Genomic DNA, 15282 nt, shown 5'->3' with positions numbered 1-15282 from the left:
AGTTGGAAAGCTATCGTAGCTATTCACATGGGGGCAATATAATGGCAGCTTCTGCTAAGATGTTAATAAATGGGGGTAAGGTGAAATAGTTGGAATCAGGATACATTTTGCAGGTAAACATCAGTGCTTGCTGATGGATTGGTGTGGCAGTACTTTGCTCTAACATTTGTTGGACAAATATTTACTGAGGGCTATGATAGACTGATAGCATTTTGCTAATAAGCAGGAGGGATTCAAAGATGGAGAAGATGCTATCCATTTCTTTAAGGAGCTTAGAAAGTAACTAGTTGGAGACATAACAAAAATTATTTTTTTCTGGGGTGTCTGGGTGGCTCAGTCAGTTAAGCATCTGCCTTTAGCTCAGATCATGATCCCAGTGTCTTGGGTTTGAGCCCCACATCGGGCTCCTTGCCTGGTGGAGAGCGTACTTCTCCCTCGCACTCTGTCCTTCTTCGTCTCTCGTGCTTTCTCTCTCATCTTCTCTCTCTCTCGCTCTCACAGTCTTAAAACCAAATAAAGCTTCTTTCCTTAAAAAAGAATTTTTTTTTCTTAGAAAACTCTTTCTAATAGAAATGCCCACTGGAATACCTAGACACCCTTCTCCCAGCCACAGTTGTTTTTTGCCTGGAGTCAGTAGGTGCCTGGTCCTTGTTAAAAAGCATTTTTGTATATAGTGCCTTATTTAGTCTCAATTCTGGATAAAAGCAAGCCAGATGCTTTTTAAAGATACATTAGAGATGAGAAATTGAGACCTAGTGTGGTGTTTCAGCTGTACTGAAGAGCTTCTGATAATGAATAAGCCCATCTGATTTTTGCCAGAATTGAACATTCTATTCCTTTTTTTTTTTTTTAAGATTTTATTTATTTATTTGACAGACGGAGATCACAAGTAGGCAGAGAAGCAGGCTCCCCACTGAGCAGAGAGCCTGATACGGGGCTCGATCCCAGGCCCCTGAGATCATGACCTGAGCCAAAGGCAGAGGCTTTAACCCACTGAGCCACCCAGGCGCCCCGAACATTCTATTCCTTAATTACTTACTAAACACCCTCTATGGTCCAGGCTATGTGTAAGGTACAAGGAATATAAAGGTGAGTAAAACAGCAAACTACCTATGTTATCAGGTACTTTATATTGCTGGGTGCTACACTTTTGATATGGTAGAAATAGAGGAAGGCAAACAGTACTTAAGTACACTACTGAAACGGTATTTACCGTTTACCAGGCTCTTCTATTCATGTCATTCTATCTCATTCATGTTTAACAATGTGTAAGGCAGGCATCATTCCCATTTTACAGGGATTTTTTTTTTAATGAATTTCGAAGGATACAACTTGTCCAAGATTTCTCTCTTCTGAATGGCAGACTGAAGTGAACAGCCTTAGAACTAATCATTTAACTAGCTGAAAAAGTATATCACACCGTTTCTTTAAAACAGCAGTCTGGCCTTTTGGCATCAGTTTGATGGTGCAGGTTTCTGTTTAATAACAGAGATCACCCTGAAGTAAATAAAATGCACAATTGTCCGAATGGAGTAGGCCATTTGCCTTGAAACTACCCTGATTATCAATCATCAGTCAGAGCTGGAGCGGCCTCCATAATCTGCTACGAGGCTCAGAGAGAGGAGTTAGCCAAAGTTGTTGATATACTCTGTGCTAAAGATTGATAAGAGAACAACTTGGAGAAAAGCAGTTACTGGAGGAGATTGTGCCCCCTATAACTTTTACCTGCTCCTACATTCAAAACTTAAACTGGCAGAGATTCTGAAATAATAGTGATGAATATTTATCAAATTCCCCCATAAGCCCACACAGAGCAGCCATGAAAACAAAACAAAAACGTTGGCTGCCTCAGTCAATGGAGCATGCGACTCTTGATCTTGGGGTCATGAGATCAAGCCCTACCCTGAGCAGAGAGCTTACTTTAGAAAACAAAAACAAAAAAAAACCTTGGGTAACTTTACCAAAAAATTAGGTATCCCCGTGAGCCCTGAAGCAAAAGGTGGGTAGAAACAAGCTGCCATAGCTACAATACCTGCATGGTATCCCCTTCTGTTTCAGAGGAAGCAATGGAGCATCAGATCGATCTCAGAACTCTAAAACAAGTACTCACTTGGAATTGAGCATGCCAGGTTGAGAACAACAGCCAAAACTTGTGCAGAGGATGCTTGCTTGGATCTGAAGGGACCACAGCAGTCGGTTCAGAAAACTCTCACCAGCAGAGTACCCAGGACAAAGGTGCATGCTGAAAAGGCACTCTATACAATTAAAATTGAGTGGGATAATCAAAATAGAGATATGGAGGGGCGCCTGGGTGGCTCAGTGGGTTAAAGCCTCTGCCTTCAGCTCGGGTCATGATCCCAGGATCTGGGATCGAGCCCCGCATCAGGGTCTCTGCTCAGCGGGGAGCCTGCTTCCTCCTCTCTCTCTCTGCCTGCCTCTGCCTACTTGTGATCTCTGTCAAATAAATAAATCTTTAAAAAAAAATAGAGATATGCAGTGGGGGGTACCACATTAAATGAAGTTTTGGAATAAGAGTGAAACTACTATTGTCCCACTAAATCTGGGATGTATTTCTTCTCCAACAACAATATAATGGTTATTAAATAACTTCCTTTGAACTGTAACTCCTGAAAGAAACAATTGGTCATAAAGTTCTAAGCATATCTGGTGATAAATTTAAACAGCTCTTGGGAGCCTGGGTGGCTCGGTTGGTTACGTGTCTGCCTTCAGCTCAGGTCATGATCCCAGAGTCCTGGAATTGAGTCCCGCATCAGACTCCCTGCTCAGTGGGGAACCTGCTGCTCCCTCTGCCTGCTGCCTGCCCTGCTTGTGCTTGCTCACTGGCTCTCTCTCTGACAAATAAGATTTTTTAAATAACCTTAAAAAATAAACAGCTCTTGTTTGCACAGTCCTCATTTTAACAGTTACTTAAAAAATAGTACTGTAGAACCTTCAAACTAGAAAGACCCAAGTCATGCTTCTCTGAAAGTACAAAAAAACTTAGTCAATATGAGTAACAAAAAGGATCAATGTCAAATCCCAGTTATAAGAAAGTAAGGAGCAGAATAATATTGCCACACACAGTAAGAGCATGCTAAAGACATGTACATAAACATTTCAGTGAGAAATACCTTCAAAAACCAGAAATAGAAGAGAACTTTACCTGCTTGGTGAAGAACAGCTACAAGAATCCTACACCTAACATACCTAGTGGTGAGAAACTAAAAGCTTTCCCATTAAAATTCAGAAGGGGGGACAGGAATTTTTTTAAAAAATCAGGAATAAGGCAAGGAAAGGAGGATGTCCACTCTTCTAGAACACTGTACTGGAAGTCCTAGATAATGCAATAGGACAAGAAAGGGAAATAAAAAGTACAGAGATTGTGAAGGAAGAAGTAAAACTCTGTTCACAGATGATATGACTAGAAAATCTGGAAGAAACAACACAAAAAATTCAGACTAATAAGCATTTATAACAAGGTTGCAGGATACAAGATTCATATACAAATATCAGTTGCATTACTGTACCACTAACAATTCCAATTAAAATACAACATTTACATTAGCACCAATAAAAATGAAATAGGTATAACTATATACCTATAGGTATATAGGGAGAACTACAAAACTGATGAAAGAAATCAAAGGAAAACTAAATAGAGATATCCCATGGTCCTGGAGAGAAAGAGTTCATATCAGGATGTCTCTTAACTGATCTATAGATTCAGAACACCAATCAGAATCTCAGCAAGTTATTTTGTGAATATCAATAAACGGACAGGCAAAAGACCCGGGATAGCCAACAGAATATCGAAGGGAAAAGTCAGAGGACTAACACTGCCTGACTTAAAGACTTAATAAAGCTGTAGTAATAATGACTGTGACATTGGAATAAGAATACGCACATAGATGGACGGAACAGACTGGAATGACCAGTAGACCTAAAGTAATAATAGTCAACTGATGTTTGACAAATGAGCAAAAGCAATACAGTGAGGAAAAAGATAGTCTTTTCAACAAGTAGTGTTGGGACAACTGGACTTCAACATGCAAAGTAACCTAGATGTAATCCTTACACCCTTCACAAGAACTAACTAAAAATGGATCACAACCTAAATGCAAAATGAAAACTACTAAACAACTAGGAGAAAATCTAGAAAACTTTGGGTTTTGCAAAATGGCTTTTTGGATAAAACCCCAAAGCCTCCATCCATGAAAGAAATACTTGGTAACCTGGGCTTGATTAAAATTAACTTTTGCTCTGCAAAAGGCATTGTCAAGAGAATGGGAAGACAAACTAGACCGGAAGAAAATATTGGCAAAAGACACATCTGATACAGGACTGTTATCCAAAATATACAAAGAACTCTTAAAAACCTAAAGTAAAAACCTAAAGCCATCTACAAATTCAGTGTTCTCTTTGTCAAAATTCCAGTGGCATTTTTCAAAGAAATGAATAATCCTAAAATTTGTATGGAGCTACAAGGAGCCTGAATAGCCAAAGCAATCTTGAGAAAGAACAAAGCCGACACATAATGTTTTCTGATTTCAAACTATACTACAAAACTATAGTAAAACAGTTGCATAGATCAGTAGAACAAAATAGGGAGCCCAAGAATAAATCCAAACATATAGGGTCAGTTAGTTTACAACAGAGGAGCCAAAAATAAACAATGGGGAAAAGATGGTCTCTCCAATAAACACTGTTGGGAAAACTGGACAGCCACATGCAAAAGAATAAGACTGGACCTCTGTCTTACACCATACACAAAAATTAACTCAAAAATGGGCTAAAGACTTGAATGTAAGACCTGAAATCATGAAACTAGAAGAAAACATAGGAAATGAGCTCCTTGACTCAGTCTTGGCAATGATCTTTTTGGATTTGACACCAAAGCCAACAAAAGCAAAAATAAACAAGTGAGACCATCAAACTAAAATGTTTCTGCACAGCAAGGCAAATATCAACAAAATGAAAAGGCAACCTACAGAATAGGAGGAAATGTATTTTGCAAATCATATATCTGATAAGGGGTTAATATCCAAAATATATCAAAATATATAAAGAACTCCTACAACTTACTGACTCAAACAATCCAATTTAAAAATGGGCAGAGGATCTGAATAGACATCTTCCCAAAGAGAAACATTTGGCCAACTGGTATATGAAAAGTTGCTCAGCATCACTGATCACTGGGTAAGTGCAAATCAAAACTGTAATGAGATACCATCTCACACCTGTTAGAATAGCTATTTAAGACAACAAATTACCAGTGTTGGTGGGGAGATGGACAAAAGGGAACCTTTATACTCCGTTGGTAGAAATGTAAATTGGTGCAGCCACTGTGGGAAACAATATGGGGATCCCTCAAAAAATTAAAAATGGAACTATATCATCCACCATTCCACTTCTGGTTATTTATCTAAAGAAAATGAAAATATTAACTTAAAGTGATGTGTGCACCAAGTATTCATAACATTATTTACAGTAGCCAAGATGTGGAAGCAACCTAAGTCTTCATTCATGGATGGATGGACAGACGGATAAAGAAAGTTGTGTGAGTGTGTGTGTGTGTGTGTGTGTGTGTACACACACAATGAAATATTATTCAGCCATAAACAAGGAATGAAATCTTGCTATTTGTGGCAGTATGGATGGACCTTGAGGGCATTATGCTACATCAAATAAATCAGAGAAAGACAAATACCATATAATCTCACATGTGGAATCTTTTTTTTTTTTTTAAATGAACTCATGGATATAGGGAACAGATTGATGGTTGCAAAGGATGAGGGAGAGGTAAAATGGGTGAAAGTAATCAAAAGGTCACATTCGCAGTTAGGAAAAAAACATGCCCTCGGGATGTAATGTACAGCATGGTGACTAGAGTTAATATTGTAGTGTATATTCACAAGTTGCTGAAGGAGATCTTTAATGTCCTTATCACACACACAAAAATTCTAACTGGTGATGGAAGTTAACTAGACAACTGTGATAATTTTACAATGTAGTTGACAGTTGAACAACATGAGTTTGAGCTTTGCAAGTTCACTTCTACATGGATTTTTTTCTTTTTTTAAAGATTATTTATTTGTCAGAGAGAGAATACAAGCAGGGGGAGCAGCAAACAGAGGGAGAAGCATGCTCCCTGCTGATCAAGGACCCCGACATGGGACTCAATCCCAGGATTCTGGGATCATGAATGGAGCCGAAGGCAAACACTTAACCAACTGAGCCTCCCAGGAGTCCCTACATGGATTTTTTCAAAAATATTGGAGGGACGCCTGGGAGGCTCAATCATTGGGCATCTGCCTTCAGTGTGGGTCATGATCCCGGGGTCCTGGGATCAAGCCCCACATCAGGCTCCCTGCTTGGCAAATAAATACTTAAAATATATTATATATATTTTAAGTATATATTATATATATACTTAAATATATACTTATATTAATTAATTAATTAATTAATTAATTAAATATATACTTATATACTTATATATATATATATAAAATATATATATATTTTAAGTATATATTATATATTATATATAAATACTTAAAAATATATTATATATAGAGAGAGAGAGACAGAGAGATAAAAGTTGGGACATGATTACCATAAAAGTCAAAGCAAGGGCGCCTGGGTGGCTCAGTGGGTTAAGCCTCTGCCTTCGGTTCAGGTCCTGATCTCAGGGTCCTGGGATCAAGCCCCACATCAGGCTCTCTGCTTAGCAGGGAGCCTGCTTCCCCTCCTCTCTGCCTGCCTCTCTGCCTACTTGTGATCTCTGTCTGTCAAATAAATAAATAACATCTTAAAAAGTCAAGTCAAAGTAGTGGTTGCTCTTCAGGAGAGAAGGAAGAGGGTAGTGTTTGTAAGTGAAAGGCTTCTGGGGTGACTCGCAGGATTCTGTCCCTATGGTAATGTCTAGTATGGTATTTTATAATATTTCACCTGCCTGTACATTTGTTTTATGCTGCAACACGTTTAACAAAACAAAAACCAGAATCTTACCTAGCCACTCCAAACAAAAGGCAAACAACCCTGCCGCTAACTAGCCTGTGATCATCTGAGCCCAAGGCCTATATCTGATTTATTCCTGTATTTCTAGAACCTAGCAGTACCAGACCAGAACAGGCATTCAATGTTGAATGAATAAGTGAATTTGAAGAAGCCTCCAGTCCACTCCGGTTGCATTCCTGTACCTGCTTTGACACCTAAATGAGCCTTCAAGCACCTCCAGATCTGTTTCAGTGCTGGTATCACTGGTCCTTTTGCTGTGCCTAAGTGGACTTGAAAGGGATTTCAAACGAGAGCTCCATTTGAAACTTTGAGTCATGACTGCTACCAACTTCATGCTCTTGTTACCCTTAGCCATTTCCCAAAATGAGAGTTTTCTGTGTAACCTCTTGGTGCTCTTGAGCCTTACAAGGTAGTTCTTTCTCTGTTCTGTCCTTTTCTCCTAACCTTTCGGCTGTGCCCTCTGGATACCTCTTTCCTTTAAGAGACAAGCCCTTACTGAAATATGGAAATATCATTCTTTCCTTAGGACACCACCTCCTTTGCAGCCCTTTTAAGTGGAGACTGCTCTTTCTCACATCATTTTGCCTAAAGGTTCTCCCCCAAATGCTCCCAGACAACTACATCTTGCCCCTCAGATAAAAAATTCCTGCTCCATTGATGCACACAATGTCTGGTTAATGTGTTTGTAGCTTCTCACCACTCTCTTTGGTTCTTGGATGACTTTGGCTCCTCTGCACCCCAATTTTTCTCATTATTCTCACCATTTGGGTAAACATTCTACTCAGTGCCTCACATCTCAAAGCCATCTCTAAGAATGAGTCACAGTATTCAGGTCAAACACCCAGCTTCCCAACCATAATCTTCTCTCCTTCAGCTCTTTCACAAAAACCTCAGTCCTTTGTCTGTCTCTGTCTGTCCCATTGCTGGCTTTTTTTCTGTAAGCAACCTGGATATCATGGCGGGAGTGAAACACTCCTGCAAGACACTCTGCTTACCTGGCACCTACCGGTCGGTCTACAGTCTGTCTTCTCTGTGCTTGCCCTCCTGTCCATTGGTGCTTCCACAATTTCATGTTCATGTGTCAGTCTTTTGAAGCTTTGACAGCTCCTGTAGCAACTGCTTAAATTTTGCCACTTCTCCGTCTCTCTTTTTTTTTTTTTTTAAGATTTTATTCATTTATTTGACAGAGATCACAAGTAGGCAGAGAGGCAGGCAGAGATAGAGGGGAGGAAGCAGGCTCCCCGCTGAGCAGGGAGCTCGATTCAGGGCTCCATCCCAGGATGCTGGGATCATGACCTGAGCTGAAGGCAGAGGCTTTAACCCACTGAGCTACCCAGACACCCCATCGTCTCTCTCTTTTTTAAGATGTAATTTTTTTTTGAGAGAGAGCACAAGTGGAGTGAGGGACCACGGGAGAAGCAGACTCCCCGCTGAGCAGGGAGGCCGATGCAGACTCGATTCAGAGTCTCCAATTCAGAGTCTCCAGGATCAAGACCTGAGCCACCCAGGCTCTCCTTTTGCCACGTCTCAAACCCCCTGCTCATTCCTTTCTCTCAGTCTTGCCTCCTGCTTCACTGAGGAAATGAATACCATCAGGTATGAGCTCCCTAAACCGTGCACTTCCCTCTACCCCCAAAAAGGCCTTCTCACCTCTTCTTAGTAATTCTCTTTACCTTTATTTCTATTTTTTTAATTAATTTATTTATTTTAATAAACATATAATGTATTTTTATCCCCAGGGGTACAGGTCTGTGAATCGCCAGGTTTACACATTTCACAGCACTCATCATAGCACATACCCTCCCCAATGTCCATATCCCCACTACCTTTATTTCTTTTTTTTTTTTTTTTGACAGACAGAGATCACAAGTAGACAGAGAGGCAGGCAGAGAGAGAGGAGGAAGCAGGCTCCCCGGGGAGCAGAGAGCCCGATGTGGGTCTCGATCCCAGGACCCTAGGATCATGACCTGAGCCGAAGGCAGAGGCTTTAACCCTCTGAGCCACCCAGGCGCCCCCCTTAATTTCTATTTTTTTTTTCCTTAATTTCTATTTTTAAAAAGATTTTATTTATTTAGAGAGAGTAGGAGGGTGGGGAGGGAGGGGGAAAGGTAGAAGAAGAATCCCAGTCTGACCCACACTGAGCACAGTCCATCCCACAACGCTGAGATCATGACCTGAGCCAAAATCAAGAGTCAGGCACCTGATTGAGCTACCAAGGCACACCATTCTCTCTCTTAGCTTTAAACTCTTACTGGCCATGACCTATACACATTCAGAATCTTTCATATAAAGAGATTCCACATCCTCAAATTCAACAATGGCCCCCTTCCTTCCAAATCCAATAGGCACATTTTTCAGTCCCTAATTCCGAACTAATTTCCTCCAGCTGACTTTTCCCTTGACCTCTAGATCCTTGGTTTCCCTAACACATTTTCATGGTTTTTCTCACAGCTGTGACTCTTCCAGTGTCCTCTCCTTTCGGACATCCATTCCTCTGACCTTTCTATATCGGTGTTTTCCAACATTTACTCCATTGTTCTGTGTTCTTCACACAATACAGTCACCCTGAGCAAACTCCTCTGTGCTTCACCTTTCAACCATTACCTGCAACCTCATGTTTCTGGCCCAGATCTTTCTCTTAAGCTCCCAAATCCATCTAAGTCAACTGACTACTGGACGACTTCACCATGGTGTCCCACATGCTATTTTTTTCTTTTTCTATTTATTTTTTTTAAAGTAATCTCTACTAAACCTAATATGAGCTCAAACTCACAACCCCGAGATAAAAAGTCCCACATTCAACCAACAGCCAGCCAGGCGCCCCCCACATGCTTCTTAAACTTAGCAAGTTTCAACTGAACTGATCTTGTTCCCCTGCTATCCTGACAAATCTTTTTTGTCCCCCAAGCAAAAAATGTATCCATCTTTCTTGGTGCCACTCTTTTACCCCACAGCCAATCAGCTACCAAGTGTCAGTTCTACTTCCTAAATAGCAAATTTCTCACCTCTCTCAAACCCACCGCCACCACTTTGTTTCATGCCAGACTAATGATTTCTCTTTCATTAAAATTGTCTTCCTCTGGGGGGCTTGGGGGGCATAAAAAGAGTAAATTAAACAAGATGGAATCGGGAGGGAGACAAACCATAAGAGACTCTTAATCTCGGGGCGCCTGGGTGGCTCAGTGGGTTAAAGCCTCTGCCTTCGGCTCAGGTCATGATCCCAGGGTCCTGGGATGGAGCCCCACATCGGGCTCTCTGCTCAGCGGGGGGCCTGCTTCCCCCCCCCCCCCGTCTACTTGTGATCTCTCTCTATGTCTAATAAATAAAATATGTTTTAAAAAAAGAGAGAGACTCTTAATCTCACAAAACAAACTGAGGGTTGCGGGGGGTAGGGGGTAGGGAGACGGTGGCAGGGTTATGGACTTTGGGGAAGGTATGTGCTATGGTGAAGTGCTGTGAAGTGTATAAACCTGGCGATTCACAGACCTGTACCCCTGGGGCTAATAATACATTATATGTTAATTTTAAAAACTTTTTTAAATTTTAAAAAAAAGGAAAAAAAAATAAATCATCTTCCTCTAACTCCGCTCCCTAACAGGGCAACCAGAGTGATCTTCCTGAAACGCGGATCTAATCATGCTGCTCTCCTGCTAAAATCACCCCACAGTCGGTCCTCCACTGCTCTGAACATCCAAATTCCTGTCCACAGCCTCTGAGCTCTTTCATCCTCTGGATTTGCCTGTCTCCGGACAAATCTCTGACCCTCCCTGCCTCGCACCTTATAGTTCAGCATTGCTAAAAGGCTTTTAGTTCTCTTAGTTCTCTGCACTCTCCGTTGTTTCTTACCCTGCTCTTTTCCCAAGCTGCCCTCTCACTCGTGAATGGCTTTCCTGACCTTTGCCTGCCTAACTCCTACTCACCCTACAGTAGAACGGTCTCCTGCTCTACCTACCCCCACCAAAAGCCATGTTAACTTGTCCCTACCCAGGGCACCCACATTACCCTGCGCCTGGCACATTTTACATTATTTTTACATTTTTATCTCCCCAGCCAGACTGACCCTTAGCTAGCACAGGGTCTCTGTTTTTGTTCTTTAAGTGCTTAGCCTATACCAAGTGCTCAAGAGTGTTGAGTGAAGACTCAGTTCACTAAGTGCAGACATTATAATCAATCTGTCATATGGGACACTACAACGTGCCAGATGCTGTCAAGCAAGGCACATTCCCTCCTTTCTTACAATTTCCTGAGATCACTGTCATCAATTCCATTTACTAAATGGGGATTTAGAGAGATGTGAAGGGACTTGTCCAGGCCACACAGGCAGAAAAGGGTGGAGCCTTGTTTGTTCTAGTCCGAGTCCTAAGTGCACAGTCAAGCCTGTTTAATCAGTCAGCAGAGACTGCCAACTGCCCACCCCATCTGTTCTCTCCCTTGAACCACAGTCTTTTCTGGGATGACAGTGTGCCCCCATTAAAAGATCACATTTTAGCTAGGTGTGCAATGTGACTCAGTCCTATGGGATTTCCATTAGTCTCCATCAAATGAAATGTGGACCAAGTGACTATAGAGCTCCAGCAGCCATGCTGGGCCAGGTGGTGTCCTTGAGACTGGAAGCCAGGATTGAAAATGACAGCCCAGAAAGAGGAGCCTGGGTTCCTAGTAATGGTGTGGGCCATATCAGTCATTGTCTGGCTATCTCCAGACTTAATATAAAAGGAAGATAAACTCTTGTTAAGCCACAGTGTTCACTCTGTTAATATGCAGCCAAACCTGGGCATGTGGTAGAATCTCGACCCTCTCCATCCCCAGGGGCCAACTCAGAGAAGGAGCCAGCATGGGTGATATAAAGTGTTTCTTTATTTGAACGTCATTCCACCTGCACTGAAGCTCAAATCCAGCAGCAGCAGAAGGGGTCAGGACCAAAATAAATGTTACCAAACTGGACGATGAACAGCGAGGACACATTCAGACGGAACTTACTAATGGGGTGTGGACAACACCAAGCTATCCTAATGACACACAGCACAGGCCCCTGAGGTCTGCTGGTCAGAGCTCTGGGAAGGACTGTCCCCCTTGTTCCCTTCTCAGGAAACTCCAGGCCCACCCGAAGGCTAGCCCTGAGCCAGGCAGGGACCTGCGTAAGTCTCTTGTGCTGGGAAAGTCCCAGCTTCTCCAAAGAGAGGGTTCCCCTGTCTCAATCACACTGGACGTTGGAGAAGGCTGATTCCCCTGTGCCCAAGCAAGAATCTCAAGGAGGCCAAGTAAGTTCCCTATAGCCTCATCTAAAAGCTCTTGGCTTAACTAGTCCAGGCCTGAAAAGGATGAATCCTACCCATGGTCCTCACCCCCTCAGGAAAACAATGTTTTCCTTACCGGGTACTGGTTCCCAAACAGGAAAGTTTTCACATCCTAGAGACCCAGAAGGACGTGACCAACCAGTGCTCTCAACCACCTCTAGGTTGTAGCTGCTTTGGCCTCTCCTGAAAGTCCCCAGACCAGAGCAGAAACGACCTGCTCGTGCCAGACGCCTCCAATCCAGTCACAACTCGGGAGGACGAGTGCCTCCACGGGCTGCTCAAAGGTCAGCTTCTTTCCTTTCCAGAACCAAGAGTCCCAGAGGCCATGCTGAGGTGGGAGCAGGTGATCACTGCATCTGTCTCTTCCCCAGGGCAAAAGCCAAATTGCCTGCTTTGGCTAGGGCACACCACAAACTTCCCCTAGTCCACAATGGCTTCCTTGCCCCCAGAGAGCCATCTGAGCCACAGGGTGGTGGCATTCCAGCCTCACGTGAAGCCCCTACCTGAGCAAGCATCTGTTTCCCGCTCTGCTCCGGCCTCCGCCAAAGCCTCGGGGACAGGGCTCTGGTGCGCACCCCAGTCTCTTTTCCTTCCCTGTGTTCCCCTTGCACTCTTACAAGCCTGCCCAACCCTGCTTTTCGAACCCCAAACTCCTGGGTGCTTACGTGGGCTGCCCCTTCCTTGGCAAAGGCAGCAACTGGCTGGGTGCATGGGGACAGGGAGGCACTCGGGACCCCCCTCAAGGGGATTAACTTCACTCTCCCCTCCCACTAACCTCCACTCCAGTGGCGCACCCTGGCCCCAAAGGGGTGGGCAGGGGCCTGAGTGTCTGAGGGGAGGTTCTCCCGTCCCCCCACAGCACAGGACTCTGGCGCCCCCACCCCCGCAGCAGGGCACACACAGCAGCTGCTCCAATCCCTTGGCATCCTGCCTCCTTTATCCTCCTCTGCCCCATGCCGCGCCCCTGCACCCCAGTCAGCTGTCCACAGCTCACCCCTCCATTTGCCTCCTTCCCTGTCCCTATTCCTCCTTCTTTTTCCCAGCCACCTTACCCCCTCAACCCCAGGCTCTCTGCACCAGGGTCCCCTCTCCACTACTCTGCATCTCTCCTTTCTCCATATTTCTGCCTCTCTCCACCCCTTCCCTCCCCTCTCTCATTCTCTCCCACCTCAGTCGTCTCCCCCTTCCCAACCACTGCCTCCCTCCCAGCCCCCAAGCCCCCCCCCCCCACAGCCTCCCAACACTGGGCTTTGGTTTGGATCTTTGAGGAACTCACTTCTGCCCCCCACTGCCTCTCAGGAGGCTCCCCTGACCGACCCATTCAGCATAGGCCCCTGGTGCACAGCCCCTTCCTGCAGGTAGAACCCTGGGGGAAGAGAGGGGAGCACTGGGCCAAGGCCAGAGCACCAGGGGAAAGGTGTTTGCTCAAGAGGACGGAGTCAGGAGGGTGGAGCATCAGGACTTGGTGAGTTCCGGGTTTCGGGAATCCTACCAGGACCCAGCATCTGATTCCAGTTAGGGTCCAGATGGGGGTCTCATGCAGAAGATTTCTAGGGTCTGTCTTGGAAACCCTCTCAGGTCCAAGTCCTATGGAAATGAACACAAGATTGGCAAATACATGGCACTCGCTGCTTTTCTCCCCTCCTTTGGCTGAGGCCCACAAAGGAAATGATGACAACAACCTTCCCCAGTGAACCCACAGAGGCCTCCCGCTCTGGCTACACAGTGGACCAGTACTCCCCCCCAGTACTGGAAGACAGAAGTAGGCACACTAGATGAAGCCAACCTGCCACCTGCACTGGGGGCTGAAAGGGGCTCTCCACACCCCAGGCCACATGGCTCAACCACCAGGTCGACCGGGCAATGAGGGAAGTTTGGAAACACCTGGAGTCTCCCTCATTTGCTCCTGGCCAAGGGTGAAGGGATGCCCCCACAGTGGGAGGGGAGGGAGAGAAAGACTCCTCTTCTGCTCCCCGACCCACACACACACACACACACACACACTCACACACTCACACGCTCACACACACACTCATGCCTCAGCTCCAAGCACTGCCCATTGGGCTGTAGACCCTGGGCATATCGCAAGGCGAGAGGTGGGCAAGGAGTAAGAAGTGGAGGTGGGGATAGGGTTACAAGGCCTGGGGATGGGGACAGGGGGTACCCTGTTCAGAGGTGACCTGCAAGTTCAAGTTATGCAGAAAAAGTATCAAAGAGGCAAGACAGTCTCTGCCCTTGGCAGATGCCCGGGTTTGGGGCATGAGAAGGGGCAGAGGGGTGATGCATCCCCTAATTCCCCATTCTTGGGCCCCCCTCCCAAAACCCCAGCCCTGACAACAGGGCCAAGAAGTCTGTGCTGTACAAAACAGGCCAGGGTCAAGGGTCCAGTCACTGGTGAGACATCCCAGCAGGGAGAAGGCCAGGCCAGCCCAAGGTTGAGCCCCTTCCAGCCCCAGCTGCCATGGTCAGATGTCACCAAGACAGGAGTCAGAGCGCCGCCTCCTACTGCTTCCAAAGCCTGTCTGTCCTCAGACTCTGGGCTGCTCAGGACCCCCATCAGCAGCTGACAGGGAGGCCCTGTGTTTTCTCTCTTGGTGCAGCTCAGACTCCTTTGGGAGAGGTGAAAACAGGCTGGCGCGGGCGGCAGAGAGGCCCCAAGGAGGCAGGTGGTGCCTGGAGCTCTGTGATGATGTGATGGAACCACCATCAGGGGGGAGAAAACAGGAAAGAGTCCAGTCCACCCTGGGCCAGCGTCCTGGGCAAGTTTCTGTAGGAGACAGGGACCAGAGGAGGCAAGGATGCAGCCAGGTGGGAGCCCTCCAGACTGATGGGGCCTGGGGAACCGGAACCGCAGCGCCTCTTCCCCTGGAGACTCTGTGGGGGCCCCGGGCTGGCCTAGAAAGGAAGGGAGAAGCCCGAGGGCCCAGGGCTCTGGCTCCCTTAGGTCCATTGAGGGAGGAGCAGA

At 45.2% G+C, this 15282-nt stretch overlaps 1 protein-coding gene across 1 annotated transcript in view; it reads left to right on the top strand.

Annotated features, from left to right (window-relative positions):
- SETD5 (SET domain containing 5) overlaps positions 1-2911 on the top strand; it is an 88167-nt gene extending 85256 nt beyond the window's left edge. The window contains exon 22 of the mRNA XM_080819812.1: positions 2059-2911. Within this exon, the coding sequence (XP_080675938.1) occupies positions 2059-2097 (39 nt within the window). The 3' untranslated portion in view covers positions 2098-2911. The remainder of the gene's footprint in view (positions 1-2058) is intronic.
- Positions 2912-15282: the final 12371 nt, after the last annotated feature.

This window comes from Martes martes (genome assembly GCF_963455335.1).
Source record: "Martes martes genome assembly, chromosome: 1".
In the NCBI taxonomy this organism is placed as follows: Eukaryota; Metazoa; Chordata; class Mammalia; order Carnivora; family Mustelidae; genus Martes; species Martes martes.
Note: the sequence above shows the minus strand (reverse complement) of the source record. Positions and strands in the feature narration are given on the sequence as shown.